The sequence below is a fragment of the Capra hircus genome, chromosome 3 (assembly GCF_001704415.2).
Source record: "Capra hircus breed San Clemente chromosome 3, ASM170441v1, whole genome shotgun sequence".
NCBI classification, from domain to species: Eukaryota; Metazoa; Chordata; class Mammalia; order Artiodactyla; family Bovidae; genus Capra; species Capra hircus.
Window position 1 is genome coordinate 23,313,030 of NC_030810.1, and position 19,947 is coordinate 23,332,976.

A 19,947-nucleotide genomic window follows, 5' to 3' on the forward strand; every position below is an offset into this window, starting at 1 on the left:
GCCGTTTGCTTCTCCAGGGGGTCCTCCCAACCCAGGCATCGAACCCAGGTTTCCCACGTTGCAGGCGACCTCTTTAGCCGCCGAGCCACGAGGGAAGCCCGGTGCTGACTTCGTAGGCACAGGCATTACAGAAAGGAAGGGCGAATCAACAGCAAGGTCAAATGCGGTTTGCTTGACTGTGCACCAGGCACTTTAGAGACGCAGGTACTGAATGAGATACAAATTAGGCAACTTGAGAGATCACTTGAGATACAAGATAGGATAAATGAAGTTACACCGGGTGATGTTGCCTCCAACCTCCTGAAGGTCACCCTGAACCACATCTAACATTACCATCCCCTCACACTCTTTTACAGATTGACTCAAATTATCAGGGAAGCTGAGTCTCAGATCACACTGAAGGAGAGGTGACTGGACAGATCTGTCCTCTGAGGTAAGAGAAAGTAATCTGCTTCAAGACAGCCCTTCAGATCTGCAGACAGCAGTTACATCCATTATGAATTTTCTTTCCTTCAGCGTGAATATTCTGCCCCTCAAAGGACACTGGTCACGTCCACTGTACACTTAATATCCATCCTTAAATAAATGAGGATAAAGATTGTCCACAGCAAAGAATTAATGAAGCTTTATTATAGAACAAAATAGAGGAACAAAGATAGAAGTCCTTGAATGGTAAAAATATCAGCTCAAATTCTTGGCCGAGTGATAGGCAACTCAGAGTCACTTCATCCCCTTCCGAAAGGACAGGATTTTCACCATCCCCAGAACAACTCTGGTGCCAGGTTGCTGCCTGAATCTCAGCAAATCCATCTGCGGTCTTTGGAGTGAGAAGTCCAAGCTCAGAACAGGCCGGCTGACCCCAGAACCCTACTGGCTCCTGGCCCGCGCACCACCATGCATGGTGGGGTCTGATCTGGACAACACCATCGCCCGCAAATCACACGCCAAGCAAGGAAAACGAGAAGGTTTTATGAAAAATCCAAAGTTTATTGCAAATTGTATTTTGCTTCCCTTCGTTCTTCATTTTTACAGGATTTATTGATATCCATGATTTTTTCACAGATGTACTTGTTGACTTTGGAGAGTCTCTGTGCAATTTCAGTTTCATCCACAGTTTCTTGTGCTATTCTGTCATACAAACACTCTAGACAGGGAAAAGAAACAAGAAGGCCAAGGATTAATGGTGCACTCAAGTACATATCTTTACGGAAGAGAGAGGAAAATGTGCCTCCTGACATACTTCCAAAGTACCAATTCACAAGGCTGGCACGGCTGCCTTTTAAAATTTTCAACACAAAATGTACTGAGAAAAGAGATCTACACTGTAAATTTATACTTTAAAAATTAAGATACAATGCCTATGTGCCCACTCCCCTGCTTAACGAGGTCCCTCTGAAGCTCCCAGACACCCCTTTCCCATCCTACCCTCTCCTCGTCCTCACCAGAGGTAACTGCTCTCCTAAATTTCTTTTTCATGTTAACACATACGCACACATCTTTATGCAGATGGTGACTGCAGCCATGAAATTCAAAGACACTTGCTCCTTGAAAGAAAAGCTATGACAAACTTAGACAGCATATTAAAAAGCAGAGACATTACTTTGCCAACAAAGGTCCGTCTAGTCAAAGCTATGGTTTCTCCAATAGTCATGTATGGATGTGAGAGTTGGACTATAAAGAGAGTTGGACTATAAAGACAGCTGAACACAGAAGAATTGATGCTTTTGAATTGTGGTGTTGGAGAAGACTCTTGAGAGTCCCTTGAACTGCAAGGAGATCAAACAAGTCCATCCTAAAGGAAATCAGTCCTGAATATTCATTGGAAGGACTAATGCTGAAGCTGAAACTCCAACACTTTGGCCACCTGATGCAAAGAAATGACTCATTGAAAAAGACCCTGATGCTTGGGAAGACTGAAGTCAGAAGAAGGGGACGACACAGGATGAGATGGTTGGACAGCATCACCGACTTGATGGACATGAGTGTGAGCAAGCTCTGGAAGTTGGTGATGGATAGAGAAGCCTGGCCTGCTGCAGTCCACGGGGTCGCAAAGAGTCGGACATGACTGCGTGACTGAACTGAATGACTGACACACCTTTAAATAACATATCATCTGCTCTTCCCCTGTTCTGAACTTTTACAGTGTCTCCCTACTCTGCATATCCATCTGACTTTCTTTTCAGTGTTGAGAGTTACCCACGCTGAAGTGTGAGTGCAGCTGCAGGTCACTTATTTTCACTGATGAGCAGTGTTCTACTGTCCGACTAATCCACGCGGACTGACCCACTTTACTGTCAGTGAATACTTGGATTGTTTGCTGTGTTCTGCAATTATAGGCACTTAGGCTGTGTCCTGGGGCAGACAGGAAATGCCCAGTACGGGCCTTGGCTGGACCTGCCCAGTGTTAGGGTGTATGCATACTGAATTCTGAAGGCTTCCTGGTGGCTCAGCAGCTCAGCTGGTAAAGAATCAACCTGTTGATGCAAGAGACGTGGGTTCCATCCCTGGACTGGGAAGTCCCCCTGGACTACGAAATGGCAACCCACTCCAGTATTCTTGCCTGGAAAATTCTATGAACAGAGGAGCCTGGTGGGCTACAGCCCATGGGGTCACATGGGCTGTGTGTGGGTGTCTGTGCACACTCAGTCATGTCCGATTTTGTGACCCCATGGGCTGTAGTCCACCAGGCTCCTCTGTTCATAGAATTTTCCAGACAAGAATACTGGAGTGGGTTGCCATTTCCTAGTCCAGGGGGGCTTCCCAGTCCAGGGATGGAACCCCCATCTCTTGCATTGGCCACTGAGCCACCAGGAAGCCCTCAAAGTTCAGTATGCATACATCTTAACCGATTGTTAAGGTTTCGGCCACCTGGTGGGTGTGAAGTGGTGCCTCAGGGAGGTGATCACTAACGAGGCTGAGGACAGCCACTTGCACTGACTTGGCCATTTCTGGAGATGAGGCAGAGAATAAGCCCCCGACAGGACCTGACTGGAACCTGATGGTGGCCTACTTCCTAGCCCGGGGACCTGAGGCAAATCATTGCCCTAGATTCCTCACCTACTAAAGAAGGATAAGAAACCACATATGATCTTTCTTAAGGCTGCCATGAAGGATATGATACAAACATTTTGCAATTTGCAAGATTCTGTCAAACTGTAAGGAACACTATACCTGTATGGGGTTGTCATAGTTATTTTATGTATATGCCGTTGTTTGCTCCAGGGTCTAGCACAGTGCTTGGCACAGGGGCAAGAGTAAGTAAATGCCTGTTAAATGAATAAATGGATGCATGAATGTTTCTTTAAGGAAACCTGAGGGGACACGATAATTCTGCACAAAAGGGGACTACGGCTGTGAGTGGGACTGAACCACTGGGGTAATGTAGTCCTGAGCAAGGTTTTTAACTTTGTTGCACCTGATCCTCCTCGTCTATAAAACAGGAATGGCAACCGAGTCTCGAGGAACTGCTATGGAGGATGAACAAAGTCTTCCCTGGAGGAGGACACGGCACCCCACTCCAGATTCTTGCTTGGAAAATTCCCTGGACAGAGGAGCCTGGTGGGCTACAGTCCACGGGATTACGCAGAGCCGGACGGGACTGGGCACACGCACACACACGCACACCAGGTCTTGTCTACCAGGCCAGGGCACAGCAGGCAAGCCTGTCAGTGGCGCACAGCGTCAACGCCGGCAGAAATCATGGAGACTAACTGGTGCCAACTCCTCCGCCCACGTGAGACGAGACCGAAGCTGGAGAGCAGTTAAGCGGGGGCGAGATCCCCCGTGGTCTCTGCTCTGAGCCCTTCCCTGGGGACACAGGCAGCCTGCCTCCTGCTGCCATTCAGGCTGCGGGTAAGTGTGCTACAGGCCTTCTTTCTCTGAAGCACGTCTCCTCCCTACGGAGAAGGGTTTAGAAGCTTCCAGCTGACCTCACTGCTTCCTGACCAGCCTGCACTCTGTCTCGTGCTGGCCTTTCCACGGGGACTGAGACGAGAAGGCAGGCAGCCTTGTCTCTCCAGTCCTACCTCTGCTGACTCCACTTCCTGCCCCATTCCAGGCTGGCCCACAAACCAGTCTTTGCTCATCGCCTCCCCAGTCACTCGGGCCTCATCCTTCACCTGACTAAACCGCACTCATTCTTCTAGCTTCATTCATCTTGCAATCTCCCAGGCTGAGCCAGAGACCCCACTCTGCCTGCATTCTTGGTGCTCCCTAACTCATTTGGCTTGCTACCTATCAAATCTCTGACTGCAATCTAATAAAACTGTGACCACACTGTCTCTCCTACAGACTAGAACCCTGGGGGTTCCCTCTCCAGCCCTGGGCCATGGTAAGGCAGACAACTGCAGTGATGTTGCTGGAACTTGAACCAAATGTGGGGTGGTCCTGCGCAGAGGACTGTCTCCAAGTTCAGGGGTTCGAATCTCGCTCTAACCCTAGTTACTGGGCCACCTTGAGTGGGAACCTCCCTGGGTTTCAGTCTCACAGTCTGAAAGCAGGTCAAACCCGATCATCCAAGGAGATTCTTCCAGCTCCAGGGCTCTAGTTCTCTGGAAGGTAACAGCATGGGTGAAGAGGAAGAGGAGAGAGAAGGGGGCAGGGGAGTGGGTGTGCTGGCCCCGAGAGGCCCCGGCGTGAGTCAGAGAAGAGGCAGGAGGAAAAACGGGCAGATGGAGGAAGGTTTTCAGAGTGGCCTCCACAGAATACCAAATCACTCTCGTTTCCTGGGGGTAAGAGCACTGAATGGCCCCCGAGGTTGATTAAAAGGCTTTCGTTAGGCTCCAGATATTAATCACCTGCAGTTGCCGGGAATGTCTCCCTCTGCGAGGGAGCGTTTGAGATTATTGCTTAATTAACAAGGTTTATAACAGCGTTAATGTGTCCTATTAAAAAAGTTATAAAAATTAACCAGAACTCAATGCTGTGGCTCATTTGAAAACTCACAGTCTGCAAAAGGTCATTTGACCTTAATAAGGGTTTAGCTGTCATTCTGGAGCTTGTCATTGCAGCCAGACACCCCTCCAGCCCTCCTGCTTTCACCTTTCTAAAGTGACGTCAGCGTTCACCCCATTCCCCGGCTACCTGGTAAAGAATGGCTTCCAAACCAAAGAGAAGAAAAAAGTCCTCACCAACCCTGTGAGTACCAAGGCTTTTGTCATTTTGACATGTCCAATGTGAGTAAATGTGGCAAAGTCATACAAAACAAACATAAACAATCTCAGTCCAGAATACAGCCTGCATGGGAAGAATCAGTCAAATGCAACCTCAAATAATTAGGCTAAAAACGGTGAGCGCATGCTGCGATGGGAGACAGATTTTAAACTTGCTGGGCTGTAGTTAACAACAACAACAACAAAAACAAACTGACATTGTACTTCAGTAAGACAAGAAACCCTTGGAGACCCAGGGAAGCCTGAAAGCCCACTTCAGCTCAGCTCTGATCGAGCCAGATGTATGGCCTTGGGTAAGTCAATTTCCCTCTTACTCACTGGTATGGTAAGTATTATGGGCTCTAAAGGGTTATTTGACCAGGTACCTAGGAGGCAAAGATACAGACAGAAGAGGACAGAGGCAGGCACAGGGTGCCCTAGGACACACAACAGAAGTGTCCCCCTACCCTGAAAGGTCAGGGAGGGCTTCCTGAAGGAAGGTTCTCCTGAGCACACCTGGGCAGTGAGTAACAGGTGGCTGGGCAGAGCAGCACAGGTGTTAGGTGGGCAGACTGACCTATGCTTCTAGTGCCAGACAAAGCATCTTCAAATTCCCTAATGTGAGAGAGGACAAGACTTGTTGGAACACAGAGGCTCATTATAGTAAGAACTTACAGTTCAAGGGCAATATGCTAAAAAAATAAGCTAGAGCTCCAGGCCAGGGGCCAGATTATGAAGGTGCTTTTTGACATGTTCAGAAGCTTCCCAGGTGACTCTAGTAGTAAAGAATCTGCCTGCCAAAGCAGGAGATGTGAGTTCGATTCCTGGATTGGGAAGACCCCCCTGAGTAGGAAATGGCAACTTGCTCCAGTATTGTTGCCTAGAAAATTCCATGGACAGAGGAGCCTGGTGGGCTACAGTCCACGGAGTCTCAAAGACTGAGCATATATAAGAAGTTTACCCTTTAATAATGGGCGCCAGGTGTCGGAGTGGTGGTAACAGGATCATACTTGGTTTCGGAATGATCACTCGGATTACATATAAAGAGAGGAGTCTGGAAGCTGCTGGGGTAAGGCAGGGGAGAAAAGAAAGCGGCAATAGGTATGGAGAGAAGCAGATGGTTTAAAAGATATTTAGGGGCAGAACTGATGGAGAGTGAGTGAACAGGAGTGCGGGATGAGGCATCCCTGGGTTCCTGGCAGGTGGTGTTGTGTCCTTCATCATGACGGTGAACACACAGGGCAGAGGCTCTGGGGTGAAGGAAGAGGCGAGGTGAGCAGCGAGGGGCATAGATGTGCAGGTGTCACGTGGACATCTGGGAGGAGGGGGCCAGTGGCACCCAAATGTATGCATCAGGAACCTCAAAGTGGGAACTGAGGTCAAATATATATTCGCCACCAGTCACCGATTCAACAAATACTATTAAGCACTTACAACATACTGGCCCTGAGCAAGAATCGTAAAGCTCATGTTCTCATGGGGGTGGGGAAGAAAGACAGTCATCAAGCAAATAAATAAAGAAGAAATGCACTGCAGACTTGAGGGAGGGTGACGTGTTAAGAGAGCGACGGCAAGGCTACTTCATCAGCTTGGACAGCTGGAAGTCAAGGACTCGGACTCGGAAGTCACGGCCTCTCCGAATGACGCGGAGGCAGGGTGTGCAGCCCAGAGGAGGGGCGCTGCAGGAAGCGGGGACAGGAATGGACTGTGAGAGGGCCTCAGCGGTTAGAGAGCAGTGGGAACTGGGAGGTGTGTGAGACGAGGCCGAGGGGGCACCGGAAGCGGATCACCAGGCAGCGGCCAAGACGATGAGCGTGGATTTCCACTCTGGGCCCTGTGCACGCCGGGGGCAATGGGAACCAAGAGGAGAGAGAGCAGCAGAGGGCAGCTTCGTACAGGGAGAGGGAGGAGGGCTGGAGACGGAGGAGAGGGGAGGGGAGAGGAGCCCACAGTGGGGATGAGAAGCCACAGGCAGGAGGAGGCCTGACTGGGAAGGATGGGTTTCTCAGTGAAGGAGGGGCGGTCACATAGGCTGGGGAGGAGGTGGAGTCCTGCCCTGGAGGAGTGAAGAGGAGCCGGAGGGAAGCTTGACAGGGACAGACTAAGCAGAGGGCTGGAGCGGAAGCCAGACGAGACGGCAGGGGCATTGCTAGTGCACACGGGCAGTGAGTGTCGACAACTCTTTCAGGAAACCTGGATGTGAAAAGGAAGACATGGCAGCAGCTGGGTGATGCGGGTGGCCCCTAGGGAGTGTTTCGCTTGCTTCTGTAAGAAATGAGTGGTCACAGCATATTTAAATGGCACTGGGAAGGAACCAGCTGAGTGGAAGGAATAACGTACTCGGGAAGGTAGGTGGGCTGAAATTTACAAAGAGAGAATGACCAGTTCCAAATAAGACAAGGAAACTCTTCTTTTGGACATGAGGCATAAAACTCGGGGGGGGGGGGGGGGTCCAGGTAAGTTTGTAGATATGGTGGATCGAAGCTGTGGGATTTCTTTTTCTTTTCTCTGTGAAGGAGGAGACAAGGCCATCTTTTTGAAAAAAGAGGTGTGGACTCTCACGGGAAAAGTAGAGAAACTTTAAAGAGGGTTTGGAAAATTGAGGAGTGGATGAGTGAGGGAAACTTGGAGGGCGTGGCCTGTGGGCTGAAGACAGTAAGCCTGTAATGGCCTGAAGAGATATGGCTAAGGTGTTTTCTTCTAGATTGTCCCTTAGTAATGAGGACCAAATCAGCTACAAAGAACATCATGTGAATGGGGTCCAAAGCACATACAAAATGTCTCTGGGTCCACTGGGCAGCCAGGGCAAGGGCTATGATCCTGCCCTTACATGTGGACACATCGAGCGCCTACCTAGTATGAGCACTGCACGGGGCCTGGGGAAACAAAAGAAAACAGAACCGGGGGCAGCTCAGAGTTAAGGCAAGGCAGAGCTGCGGCTCAACCCCAAGCTTTTGCTATTCCTCTCCAGTTTCCGCTTTCCATCGCCTCGCACTGGGAGCAGTCGGGAGGGGCCTGAAAGGTGAAAAGCACTGAGTGATTGTGAACTTCAATGATATGACCATCACGAAGTCATGCCAGCCCTATGGCGCAGCTCAGCAAAGAATGGAAACTTGTTTTCACAACTTAGGAGTAACCATGACCCAAGCTATCAGTCAGGCAGCCCTCTTAACCATCTGAGAGGTAAGTTTTCAGCTGAGGGCACTGGACAGGGAGGGAAAGTGGTTCACAAGAAACCATGTGAAGAGTCGATCAGGGGATGGCTTGCAGGTCTCAGCGCGATGTTTCTTCAGCCCTCACTGATTGAGCTACCAGCGTGTCAGGCCCCATGTGAGGCACGGAGGACAGGGAGGTGAGTTTCACACTGTCACACTAACATCTGAGGCAGACACATGGCAGATGACTTTATACCACGGCGTGACAGTGATAGCCGGTCACTGGGAGGCACCTGGGACCTGCTGAGTCACATTCCAACAAGCGTAACAGAATCAGAGGTCAGCCACCCCTTGGGGAGGCAGGGCTGCGTCCCCAGGAAGGACTCTTTCTCAGGATGACCGCCTAAATTAGGCTCCATCATTTCAGACAGTGGGCAGACTACAGGTTACCTCTGCTTGTCTAAAAATAAGTGTCTGCCTAAATCAGTTAACTGTGAATCAGCCATCCAGGAAGGCAGCCGAGCTCCAGAACAAACCCCAGATCAGAGTCATCCAGGTGGGTTTCAATCCAGGCTCTGAAACCTCATAGCCACAACTTCCAGTTGGTCAGCTAATCTCTCTGTCTTGAAATCTGGACCTCTAAAATACACCCTACAACTGGCCATTTTTCTCTGTCTCCACTGCTCTGACCTCAGTCTATGGCACCACTGCACCAGCCTCCCGACTGGCCTCCCATTCAGTCCCTCCCACCGAAGACTCCACATCATCTTTCTCCTGCAAGAAGAGTAAGGTAAGCTATTCACCGTGGCCTTCACAGCCCAAGACCGTCCCTCGCCCCCCTACCACCCTGGCCTCAGTCTCCCTGAACTCACGACTCTGCAGCTGGCTGGGGCTTCTTCACCCCTTGAGCATGCTGGCCTTTGAACCTGTTATTTATTCTGCCTTCTTTCACACCCCCTCAGAATCACACAGGACTGCCTCCTCCACATCCAATTCCCAGCTCGAAATCAACTCTTCGAACAGGTCTTCTCCACTCACCCCAGCTGACATAGCTACTGTCTCACTCAGCTATATATCACAGCCTTTCATCAATACCTGAAATTATCTGATTTGTTTGTGGACATATTTGTTGCCTGCTCTACAACCTGGTACAAGGCTTGTTCTAAATGCACATGCTGACTGGTTGGGTCTTACTTTCTTCATCGAAACCTGGCAGCTGGACACTTAAGAGACGAATGGTTAGGAGTATAGTTTCTGAAGCCAGCCCTCCTGGCTAGGACTCCTGGCTTTAGTCCTAAAACTGTGTGATCTGGGCAAGTTACTTAACATCTCTGTGTCCAGTTTCCACATTAAAAACAGGGATGATATTAGCAGCCAACAGAAGGGAGAGTTGTGTGTTATGAAGATTAAATGAGTTAGTACGGACCTGAAATATCCTAAGTGCTCAGAATAATGAGCGATTATTATACTCTCTCTGCTCCCGTGTCCTTTGCTGTCTCTGTAATCTGCGTTGTCTGTGCTGTAACTAGCTTTTCTGTGTTCTCCTTCCGCATGGGACTCTGAGCTCCTTGCAGACGGAGACTGTGTCTTAGCCCTTTCTAAGTCCCCCATACACAGCAGAGTCTGGTAAAGAATCAGAGCTCAGTGAACAGATGGAGAACAGGTGGGAGAGACAGAACAGAGAAAGAAGGAAGAGGAAAGAAAGGGGAGAAAGGAAGGCAGGAGGGAAGGAAAATGAGAGTCCAGGTTAGAGCCCTACCTTTGGGGAAACAAACAGCCAGAGAGACAGGGAGTCCCTCCAAACCCTCCCAAACCCCAGAAAAGCAGCTCAGTCTGGCGACCGTCGGCTGGTCTTCATCTCACTAAGTGCTCCAGGCACGATGCTAGGACCCCCAGGAGCTGGTGTCCTAGCCTTGACCTTCACGCGCTCTACACAGCAGCCTCCTTTCCCAATCCCGCACCTTTGCCCCGAGTACCTCTCTTTAAACATCTGCGTCCCCAGGCCTGGTGGACCCTTCAAGGCCTGCTTCAGTGACCCACTTCCCAGGGACCCTCCCTAGCTTTCCAGCTAGGGGTCTCCTGCCCTCCTGAGAGCCCCCTTCTGGGCCTCTAGCATGTGAGCTCCCTGAACTGCACTTGTGTCTAGAGCCCATTTGCCCTGTTACATGTGAGCTTGCCCAGCACCAGGTCCGTATCTGCTCCTGTGTTCCTGTGCCCAGGCCAGGGCCTGGCACGGGGAGGCTTCAGCAGGTGTGCTGAACTGAAATGTTCCTGACAGTGTCGAGGGCAGGACCTCAGTCACTGCGTCTCCAGTACAGGACTCACCTCTGACGATGCTTAGTTTGTGGGGCGAGAGGGGTGGCTTAGGGACTGCATCTTTCTTTTTTTTTGTGGCAACTCCTGTGACGCTTCTGTTCTTCAGAACATCTGTTCCCCAAATCATGACTGCCAAGTTCTTCGTGTACTTGGAATCTCCTTGGGTGACTTGCAGCTGGTGCCATTTCTCCTCATCAACCCAAATCCCGCTTCCCAGATGGACCTGAAAGGGATAAGAACGCAAGCGAGCACCTGTTTAGTCGGACAGGATGGTGGCAGGAAGCTTTTCCTGTCCTTTAAAAGACACTGCTGCACAACTACAAGAGATCTGCTCCATAAACACTAACCACCTTTCTTTCAGGGAAATAATCACACGCATTTACTGAACACCTGTAATGTGCCAGGCCTTATGTTAGTGCTTTATATTTACTCTCTCAGATCTTCACAGCAACCCTGGAAGGAAGGTGTTGGGACACTATTTTCATTTCAGGCAGAAAAACCAGGTTGGGAGAGGTGCAGCCACTTTTGAAAAGTCACTCAACTATGAAGCTGCAGAGTGGATTTATGCGGTCTGGGTGGGGCTCTCTAGGTGACTCCAGGGTACAGCGGGGTGTGGCAGCCACAACCGCTGGAGTGGGCAGGGAGACTGCCCAGGTCCTGCCACTAGCGGAGCATGTATGCATGCTCTGCCTGTCTCTGGCTTCAGTTTTCGGGAGCTGAGCAGGGAGAGTTAGATTTCAGCTAAGTTCCTTCTGGCTCAGAAAGCCTATGATTTTAACAAATTAAACACAACCACTGTGTCCCTGGTCTGATTCTGACGGCACACAGAACAAAACACAACCTTCTGCTCCTTATAAGGGAAGCGCTCAAAGTTTCAGAGTAGAGTCCATAAACGCAGATGTCCCAGAATAATCTAGCAAGGAGCTCTGAGATTTCCTTTTGCTTTCTGGCTCTTTTAACAACTTAAAAACCCTTTGCTGATGTTAATCATTTAAAAATGAAGTTGTGACTTTGACCTTGCCATTCATGCTGCATTTCTACCGAGTCCATGGAGGGTGGACGCGGCCTCTGCGGGGACAGTGGGAGAGGCAGCCGCTGATGAGTTAAATTTTCTGAGGGGACTGGAAAGTCCCTGCCAAGGTCCTTGTCTTCAGAGACTGTCAGTCGTGGACCTTGCATGGTCAGGAGATACCCTGGGAGAGTCCTGGTCTGAGAGATAGCATACACACACCCAGACTGACGGCAGACTGGCAGGACTCAGGGTTCAGAGATATCTGAAGAGCTCTCTACTGAAGATCGACTTGGAAAGCACAGTGGGCGTGCACAGATAGATGGGGAGACAGGTCAACCAGCAACGCTTCTTCCTTCACCAGTTACTGGGATTTTCAGACCATGAACAAGAAAAAATAGAGCAACGTAGCCCACCCACAAATGTCAGCAGGTAAACAATCTAACATTGCCACATCCAACTTCACTTCCTTTTGCTCAAAGGATCATTCAGACCTCTGCAGGCATCATATCAGATAACCAGACCCACCTGGCCTCCCTGTGCTGAGAACCCCAGTGCTGCAGCTCTGCTCTCACAGTTCAGGAAGATAAGCAGCCCTTGAGTGGGATGTGTTGGCCTGGGGCTGCTGGACAACATCCACCCGAGGTCGAGTCTGGCCTTTTCTCTGCAGCCTGAACTGCAGGTGGGCAGTCTGTGTAGCAGATCAGGCCTGCTGGCGACTAGCTCCCTCCTGCTCCCTGTTGGACCCCAAGTCACCTCCCTGGATGACTCTCTGTGGCTACCCATGCAAGCTTCTTGAGATAGGAGAAAACAAGGGATGCAAATTAGATTAAACACTGAAACAGAAACCCTTGGAGATGGAGGGCAACTTCGATTTTCCAAAGATCTTTGCTCTTTTCTATTCAAGCCTTGTTTTCCTACAACCTTTCAATTTGTTGTTCTTTAAAGAGAGGTGGTAGTCATCTTGGTCAATGTTCTTCTACAAGAGAAAGGGGACACTAATATTTCTTTGAGTACCCATTATGAACTAGGTATTCTACTCTTAACTTAGTTATAAACATAATGACCTTAAGAGATGGAAATAGGTAGAAATATTTACAGATAGGGACAGAGATTCAGAAGGACTAATTAGTTTTCCTAAGACATACTATCAGAAAATTTTGGAATCAAGGTTCAACTCTAAAGCCGGATGACCCCACAGCCCACGCTCTCTTGGCCTCCTGCTGCTGCCAGCGTCATGGTGGCGCCGACATGGTGGAGACACAGCAGATTTACGTTCATCTGGCTTTCCTCCTGAGCCTCCTCTGCACCTGCCCGGCCACTTTGCTGGCCAGCACCCACTGTGGGTCACACTGCAGTCAGGGAAACCTGCAGAAAAGCCACGGGCTGGCCTTCCTGTCCCCAGTCCCTGCCCCGACCAACCCACGCTGTAAACACTGCCAGATCAATTCCCTAAAACACAGCTTTCCTTCTCTGACTAGATGACTTCCGCAGTCTTTCAACTGTGTTTTTATGTTAACCCTCTGGAGTCTTGAATGGACCCCTGTTTTCTGTCACATCAAATGCAACGTCCTCAGTTGGTTTTAAAGGTCCTCTAGAATCCTGTTTCCATTCAACCTATTAAGCATAGCATGTCTACCACTCAATGATGTCCCTAAACTCACTCATTTTCTCCTACGTCCAGTGTCTGGTGACAGAAAGAGGACAGGCTCCAGAGTCTCCTCTCTGTGAACCGAGCCCTTCCACCTGCCAGCTGGGTATCTTGGGCTAGTCACCCTACCTCTCTGACCCTCTCTTTCCTCAGCTGCACCAGACGCAGATCACCACCTGAATGAAGAGCTGCTTGCAGATGAAGGAGGTAACATGCGGACAGTGTCAGGAGGGCAGCGCAAACCCGCAACTGCCACTTCTGCTGCCTTCCTTCCCCTATCTATGTCTCTGTCCATGCCTCTCCCCAGCCCAGGGATGAAAGCCTTCCCTTACGTCTCCTTAGCCTAATAAGCTTTTAAACCCCAGCCCCCCATGAAAGAAAACCTCCTTCACCACTCTTGGGCTAAGTTCTATCCACTCTGAATTTCTAACTTACTAAGAGCCCTCACTACCTTCGCAGGCCATCTCCACGAGGAGAGGTCCAGGCTTTGCCTCTTTCGTCCTCTACAAAGTGGCCCAGACTAGTCTGAACACAAAGCTGTAAGAAACTGATGCACATATTTAATATGTCTTAATGGCACTGGCTTTCAGTTCAGATGAGCTGCTGTTCCTTGAAGAAGAAAATATTTTCTGACATGCACTCGAGTACAAGGCCAGCTACGCACACAGAAAGAGAAAGCCCTGGGTAAGACTGATCACAGGAACAGGCTGGGGCATTTGGGACAAGGGTTCCTGAGGTCAACAGAGCTCAGGGTCTCCTGGAGCAACGCCCCGCTTTCAAGGATGTGGCAGAACAGCCTGGAAAGAGCACCAGCCTGAGAGCCAGGTGACCTGACTTCCAGCTCTCGCCTGCCTCTGCTCTGGTGTGCCGCTGTAGACGAGCCCCCTTCTGGATGTACTTCCCCATCCATCCCGTGTACAAACTATACTACTTAAACTGTGATGGTCGGTGACCTGGCTTCCAGCTCTTGCCTGCCTCTGCTCTGGTGTACAGCTGTAGACGAACCCCCTTCTGAATGTATTTCCCCATCCATCCCGTGTATAAATTATACTACTTAAATTTTGATGGTCTTTGAAGCTTTACGATTCAATGAGTTTTTGAAATAAAACATCTTAAGACAAAGAAAAGAGATGCGCTTGAGCCAAATGAGAAAGTAACTTCTACAGCAAACCCTTATTCACATAAACCACAGTTCACTATTGGACCAAAATGTTAGCCTTAACGCTTTCAAGGGAGGTTATTAAAAATATGGCATCTGGTAGGATGGGACTTGATCAAAGAATGCCTTTGTGAAATGTTTCGGAGGACAAAACTAGCTTCCTGCTAGGAAACGGATCTCATTCGCATGCTCTGTGCATCACAGAGATCGAGGCAGAAAGAAGGAAGGGTCTGAAACGACAGCAGAGCCAAGAATAATAATGACTACTTCTGGGATGTGGGGGATTGCTGTTCTACGCAAGCTGCTGTGCATTTCCAGGATGTCTGCTTCCTTCCCCTCCCTTAATCAATTCCTTTGACTATAAATTGGTGGAAATAAAAGCCAGTTAGTTTTATAGCAACATATTGGCCATAATCAATGATAAAACAAACTTGGCACTTTCAAGATAGGTTGTGCAGCTTGAGTATAAAAAAATCAAATGACATTTGAGAGACACAATTTCCTGGAGGGAAAATGATCCTTTCTAAAGAGACCTTCATAATGCCCAGAAACTGTCCACCAGTCTTTAAAGCAAGAGAGAAGTAGATTTCTCTTAGAAGCTACTTTAAGAAAAAGTCTGTAGTCATTCCATATGTGATTGTTCCTAAAAGAAATCAACAAAGACAGAAAAGTCTTTTCTGTTCATCTCTAACTGCTGAAGGTTCACCAAAGTTAGATACACAGTTTAAGTCATTTTTAATGACTTCAGAGAGCATTAATTTGATCCTACCTGGCACAGCTAGAGATGCTGAGGCCCAAAGAAGGGAAGCCCCCCCTCGGAGTCACACAGGTAGGACAAAAAGTTAAGCTAACACTCAGGCTCCAGGCTGCCTGCTTCCACTCTGTCATGCCACCTCTTCCCTGCAAAGCAGACTCTTAAAGCCTGTAGGCTGCAGCAAGGCAGGGCAGAACAGGCCTGTGGTTTGACCCATCAGTTCTGCCTCTGCAGGGGAGGAAGTGCTCTGAGGGAGTCGAGGGCACATGGATAGAAAGAGGAGGGCAGCATATCCAAGGGAGCCCTGAAGACCAACAAGCTTCATTTCCTTGGCTTGACAATGCTTGCTTTGGCTCAGCCTGGCCAGCTGCAGGGATGTATCTGGAGAAACCCAAATAAAACAACCTTTCCTTTCTCATCAACCTATTGGGGAATGATACTGGATAAACAGAGACCTTTTGAAGCATAAGGCAAGAAAAACAGACTGACACAGATGAGTCTCTGGGGAGAAGGAGAGGTGATGTCTATAATGCATGCCGTGGTGGCAAAGACTATTATAGTAAAACTGAATATGACCAGTGCCTAGACAAAGAGAGCCAGTATCCTTCCTCCAAGATGAATTCATTCGGATGTAGGAAGAATATCAGAAGTCTTCTCCTTGCCCTGCTGCTATGTCATATATGTGATTTTAAGACTTCCAAAGGCTATTCCATTACTTTTCACCCTGCACTAATATAACTACTAATAGTGCTTAAGTTTTCTTTCATAATTTTTTTTTCAAGAGTCTTCCAAAGAAATCTGAGGAGTTGTATGTGGTCCTAGGACTGTGGGCTAACCAAGCTGAATGTACAACTTGAAAGCAGCTTAGGGGTAAGGAGCACGTCCCATTCACCTCTGTATCCCCGGCATTTAGGGTTAGGGTAGGACTTACAACACACAGGTACTTTGCAAACAATGAATGAATAACTACTCAGTCACAGCCATATCTGTAAATCAGATATCTCATCTCGAGATCACCTTATACATTTTATGCATCTGGTTTCATCAGATTATCATTTTAAATTATCTTTCTCACTAATAAGCTATTTTTAAATGTTAGTTTTACAGTTGCTTTGGCCCAGTATTTACCAAAAAAAAAAAAAAAAAAAGAGAAGAGAAAAAGTCCTAATAAAGCTCCACTGATTACAGCACATGGATTCTGGAAGCAGTCACAGGGCTGGGCCTGAAGGCCAAGCGGTCGCTGTATCTCGGGCAGCTCCCACCATACCCTCCACCTTCGAACTGACTAGCCAACACTTGTAGGGAATGGAGAGTGAGCTTGAAACACTACCTTGCCATTGTCTAGGATATACTTGTCCATGACAGGTGCAGGAGCGGGGTAATAGGACGACGTATTTGCTTCCTCACTGAAAGTGCTCCGTAACTCCGGCTCGGGCTCGAGACATTCTGACTTTACTTTTTCCAAGTCAATGGCGGGACCTAGGCAGTTAAGAAAAGAGATCTGTCTAGAACTCCAAGGAAAATAAAAGGCAAATATTTTAACTAGGCATCTGTCAGCACATAGTGGCACACACACAAAAAATATGCTGGCTTATTTTTGTCCACTGGACTACAATTAAACCCCAGCTTGAAAATAATATGAGGTATGAACATCACAGGGGAAAAGGTGGCAGACAAGAATGGACGAGATTCTAATTAAACATGAATGAGAAGCAGTCTTCTAGGGTGTCACTGTCGGAATGAAAATGCAAGGGATTCAACTTCCTGCAGGGGAAAGAGGTCCTTTTAAGACTGGGGTGGAGACAGCGTAGCAATGACTGCAGTATGCAAAGTGTGTATTTGCCAAAACCCCATCCCTGGAGCCTACGTGAAACGGGCCACAGCAGAAGATAGGAAAGCAGGGGGAGAAATGCAAAGGCCTCCCCCGCCCAAGACCTAGTATCCAGACGGGCGCATTTCAACCAAGAAATTAAAGTACAATACAGATTAAGCCCCTGATTGCCTGAACCGGCAGCTATCCTGATTTTTATTTTAATGCAATCAACACAAATTATGTATGGTTTAAACAGTAAAAGGCAGGAGATAAGTGGTGGTGGTTTCTAAGGAAGACTTTTTTTTCCTCCATTAGCTTTTTAAAATGATGGACTATTTTTCAAATCACCTGTTGTGTCTTGATTACCAAAGGGCAGAAAAACAGGGTAAGGCCGGATAACTTGATTAACTTTTATAGGCGAGCAAATCCAAAGGCCAACGGAGAGTTCTGGCATCCTGGAACTTCTCCCTATGCAAGTATTTCAGGAGTTAACTGGGGTCAGAAATTTAGCTACTGCCAAAGCCGGTCCCCAGGACCGCACACGTAACTTAAGTCACCAGTGAGTTTCATGGTCCCGGCTTCCCTTATTCTTACCATGTGGGCCGCTTGGTACGGAGCTGTTTGTGTGCCAAAGCCCTCACCAACAACCTGGCTGCAATTTACTGTGCTAAATGGCCGTACCCTTGGCTTTGGCTGGTGGTGAGGAAGGTATTGGTGATTTTGTTACAAAAATTCCTCACGATAGGGCTTCCTAGACTGATAAAACCCTTTCTGAGTTGCTGGTAGCTGCAAGACAGATCTTGGAAGTCTCCAACAATGCAGGTGCACGCGTGCTCAGCACGAGTGCGTGCTCAGTCACTGCAGTTGTGTCTGACTCTGTGCGACCCTATGGAGCCTCGAGTCCACCAGACTCCTCTGTCCATGGGGTTCTCCTGGCAAGAATACTGGAGTGGGTTACCATGCCCTCCTCCAGGGGATCTTCCTAACCCAGGGATCAAACCCATGTCTCTAGTCTCCTGCACTGGCAGACGGGTTCTTTACCACTAATGGCACCTGAGCAGCTCAATGAAGTGTGAAGGCACAAAGCTGAATGCAGCGAGGCTGGAGAGCGGCGCAGAGCTCACTGAAAAACAGGACTCATCTTGGGAGACCGAATTTAGGTCTTATTCCTAGTTTGGCTATATTTTAATTGTGTGATCACAGGCGAGTGAATTGTGGATGCACAAGCTGTCAGAATAAGGGACTGATAGCATCGTCACCATTCTAGGAGCATTTCCCAATTCTGCGTGACCTACTCAAGAGCTGGGCCTAAGGCTTTCTTTTCTTTGTCCCCCGCCCCTGGCATGAGGAGGTGTTCTCTGACTGGTAAATGAACAAAAGAATGGCAAGAATGAATGAATAACTCTAAAGTTTCAGAAGCAGATGCCATAGTTTCTCCTCTCTTTGTATGAGATCTCGGTTGTATTTCTGAGATATAAGCAAACTCAAGTGGAGCATTTGATCTTTTCTTAGGTCAGGGAAGAAGCAAGTACTTTGGCTTTCCCCAAAGGGCATGGCTGAGTTGGCTCCTGAGGCCTCTTCCTGCTCTGACATTCAGCAGCAAGATAAAGGAATGGAGCCATGCAGCCGATGGAGCACAGGTCATCTTAGGAAAAGATAGTGTCCCTCCTCTAAAGCCTCCTCTTCCTTCTATGAGAGGAAGATGGTGGACAAGAGAGCGAACCCAACTCGGCTCTGACTTCAGTCTAGTGCTCGTCCATTTATCTCCACAACAGCAGCTGCCAAAGAAATCTACTCACAACCAAATCTTTCCCGGCTTAGGCTCCCACTACCCTCAAGATTAAGTTGTGTACCATAGCCTCCTTAAGACCCTGAATACAGCCAACTTCCTCTTGATCTCTGGCGCTCAGTTCCTGCTCTCCCCAGATGCTGTCCCTCAGGCGCTGTGCTGTCCCAAGCGTCTGAACCTCTGGACGTGCCACTGTTTTGGCCTTGAATGCCATCTCATCTGCCTGTCAAGTCTCTGCTCAGACTGCAGAACAGAGCTTAGGTGTCTCCTTCGTGGGGCCTTGCTCTGATCACTACCAGGTACAGGGTCTCTACATCGTAAATACTTCCAGCGAATTATATTTGGAACCATCTACCAATCTGTCTGCTGTCCACATCAAACTGTGAAGCTCCTCAAGGGTAAAGTTTTACTCTCTCTGTAATCTTGGCACCTAGGGCAATGTCTGGCACCATTCAGGCTCTCAGTAAATTCTTCATAACATGAGAGAGAGTGAGTTGTGGGCAAGAAAGAGACTTAAATGGGCTGAGGCACAGATTCTGAAATAAAGCCCTGCTGCTGAGTGGAGGTGCCTGAGGTGAATGGGATGTTTATAGGTATTTGTTCTCAAATACCTGTGACCTTTTTGCAGCCCAGGAAGTATAAGTTAGGGCTGTAAAATGGAAACTGGAAACATCTAGCCAGGGGAATGGACAGTTCTGATGGCTACACAGGGACACATAAAGAGCAGGGGCTGAGAGCAAAGGGTCACCTCTCTGGCTCCACCCTCACTGGTCCTCTCTTCTAAGGCAGACTCTGCTCCCTAGAGGCTTGCCTAGCCAGGTCCTTGGGTCTCCTTCCTCCCTGGTAATAGTTAGCTGCACTCATCTATTTCTCTCTCTGCCACCCCCACCAGACTGTGAGGCCGGAGGGCAGAGGGAGACTGTATCTTTTTATATTAGAGACCAGGGCTCAGTACAGTGCCTGGTGCCAATTCAATTGTCAACAGGTAATTTTACACATCAGTAAGTACTTAACCTTTCTGACTCTTGTTGTCTCATCCTGAAAGGAGGAATGATAACAGTGACTCAGCCAGGCTGCAGCATAAAGGAGTTAACCTCATGTATGTAATGATTCACACAGACTCTGGCACAGCATGGGGGCTCAGGACATGG

General features: G+C 48.6%; 1 protein-coding gene across 4 annotated transcripts in view; it reads right to left on the reverse strand.

The window, feature by feature from the left end:
- BEND5 (BEN domain containing 5) overlaps positions 605-19,947 on the reverse strand; it is a 49,116-nt gene continuing 29,773 nt past the window's right edge. For all 4 annotated transcript variants that reach the window (XM_018043975.1, XM_018043986.1, XM_018043979.1 and 1 more), the window contains 3 exons: positions 16,525-16,673; positions 10,631-10,844; positions 605-1,144 (listed from right to left, as the gene is read on the reverse strand). In XM_018043975.1, the coding sequence (XP_017899464.1) occupies positions 987-1,144; positions 10,631-10,844; positions 16,525-16,673 (521 nt within the window). In that variant the 3' untranslated portion in view covers positions 605-986. The remainder of the gene's footprint in view (positions 1,145-10,630; positions 10,845-16,524; positions 16,674-19,947) is intronic.